The 2,500-nt window shown below is 38.7% G+C and overlaps 1 protein-coding gene across 1 annotated transcript in view; it reads left to right on the forward strand.

Annotated features, from left to right (window-relative positions):
* Window positions 1–1,769: 1,769 nt before the first annotated feature.
* The window catches only part of LOC101850680 (FMRFamide receptor-like), a 6,723-nt gene continuing 5,992 nt past the window's right edge, over window positions 1,770–2,500 (forward strand). Inside the window, exon 1 of the mRNA XM_005110521.1 lies at window positions 1,770–2,002. Coding sequence (XP_005110578.1) covers window positions 1,770–2,002 — 233 coding nt within the window. The remainder of the gene's footprint in view (window positions 2,003–2,500) is intronic.

Consider the following 2,500-nt stretch of genomic DNA (forward strand, 5'->3'; position numbering starts at 1 on the left):
CTAGCCAGTAGCTGCACCAGACACGTTAGACATAGGCAGAAGTGTTGGGCTATTCCACAATAACTGACGGGACATTTGGACTATACTTTCTACCAATGAAAACACTGTAACACTGTAATTCAATATCAATTCAAATTTAAATGATCAGAACATTTGAAAGACATTATTGTTAAGAATCACATTAAATACAATCATTTGAAGAAGAAAAAAAGTACTTTATGCCGATTCTGCGACATGTTTAGTTTCGTTGATTGAAACTGAAGGGACAGATTAGATCTATTTCAAATGATCGGAACATTTGAAAGACATTATTAATAATCCCATTAAATTTAAATACTGTCATTTGATTAAAAAAAAAAAGAGTACTTTAAGCAAAGTTTATGACGTGTTTAGTTTCGGTAACTGACGAGACAAATGAGATATTTTTTTCTGTCCTGTCACTTACCGAAACTAAACACGTTACACAATTGGCATACAGTAATTTTCCCCCTCAAAAATGATTGCATTTAATGTAATTCTAGACATATCTTTCAATTGTTCAGATCGTTTAAATTTGAATAGATATTGAATTACAGCGCTATCATTGTAAGAAAGTATCGCCCAATCGTCCCGCCAATTACTGCGGAATAGCTCTACACCAAAAACATTCGAATTAAAACACATTATCATCATCATCTTCATCATTGCCCTTCTCACCCTTCACTAGGGTATAGGCCACGGACAATCACTTTCCACTTTTCTCTATCTGGCCTCTTGATGTTATTCCATGTCTTCCCACTTTTCTGTACATCAAGGGGAATAAAAACACAATTTATCATAATTCCTATTTTAATAATTTTTAAACTATCCCGTGTTTTCCCATAATTTAGACTTGCTGTACAGGTGCATTAGAATTAAAACACAATTTATCATCATTCATATTTTAATAGTTTTTTTAAACGATCCTGTTTTTTCACATGACTTACACCTTTCTTACAGGTACATTTGACAGCACATCAAACCTTTGCGTCAACGAGCATATCTGTAAGCCTGCAACGAGAACTTGAGATATCCAAGAACGAATCAACGAGAGCTTGAGATATCCAAGAACGAATCAACAAGAACTTGAGATATCCAAGAAATAAACAAGAAGAACTTGAGATATCCAAGAACGAATCAACGAGAACTTGAGATATCCAAGAAAGAAACAACGAGACCTTGAGATATCCAAGAACGAATCAACGAGAACTTGAGATATCCAAGAAAGAATCAACGAGAACTTGAGATATCCAAGAACGAATCAACGAGAATTTGAGATATCCAAGAAAGAATCAACGAGACCTTGAGATATTCACCCCCCCCCCCCCCCAACAAAAAAACTAACAAACAACAAAAATAAAACAAGGAGAACTTGAGGTACCCAAGGAAAAAGCCAACGATAACTTGAAATACTTAAGACAAAAACAACGAGAACTTCAGATGTTCAAGAAAGAAACGAGAGCTTAAGATGTTCAAGAAAGAAACGAGAGCTTAAGATGTTCAAGAAAGAAACGAGAGCTTAAAATGTTCAAGAAAGAAACGAGAGCTTAAGATATTCAAGAAAGAAACGAGAGCTTAAGATATTCAAGAAAGAAACGAGAGCTTAAGATATTCAAGAAAGAAACGACGAGAACTTCAGATTTCCAAGAGAGAAACCAAGAAAGAAACACGGAGAACTTGTGATATCCAAGAAAGGATTTCCTTCAAGCAGGTACGGGTACCCGGGCAAACCAAATCTACATTCACTCGCCATGAACTATACGCAGAAACTCAACAACACAATGCAGGTAGAGGGCTTCCCAGAACAATCATCGGATTCAAACCCAGCTGACCAGTTCATGCATCCTGATTCCTATGACATTGACCGAGTTTGGTTCTTCCTTGTTGGTGTAGTAGGTAGCGTAGTGAGCGTTCTCGGAGCGGTCTTCAATGTACTCAGCCTGGGAGTGTGGGCCAGCCGGGAGATGAGGATGTCTACCGTCAGGTGAGCAGGTCGGCGGGCTGAGGACGCAAAGATTTTGTTAATAATAGATAGCATTTGTATAGCGCAAATCCCCGCTCAACAGCAAACTCTATGCACTTCACAATCTATACTACTACCCCAGCAGACATGAAAGCATTCTAAAACAAACTCAACTTCCTGGGAAGTTCTATTTAACTCTCTTTTCATCTATCTCTATTTCTCTCGTCTGCAAGTACATATATTTTTGTACATGCCTCTCTACCTTCCTGCCTGTCTGCCTACCCATCCACCTTCCTATCTACTTACCTACCTACCCACCCACCTTCCTACCTACCTACCTACCTACCTACCTACCTACCTACCTACCTGTCCATCCACCTTCCTATCTACCTACCTACCTACCTACCTACCTACCTACCTACCTACCAACCTAGCTACCAACCTACTCACAACCCACCTACCTACTTACCTTGCTACCAATACATTTACTCTCCAAACTACCTACCTACCTACCCACCC

The sequence above is a fragment of the Aplysia californica genome, unplaced genomic scaffold, assembly GCF_000002075.1.
Source record: "Aplysia californica isolate F4 #8 unplaced genomic scaffold, AplCal3.0 scaffold00903, whole genome shotgun sequence".
Classification (NCBI taxonomy): Eukaryota; Metazoa; Mollusca; class Gastropoda; order Aplysiida; family Aplysiidae; genus Aplysia; species Aplysia californica.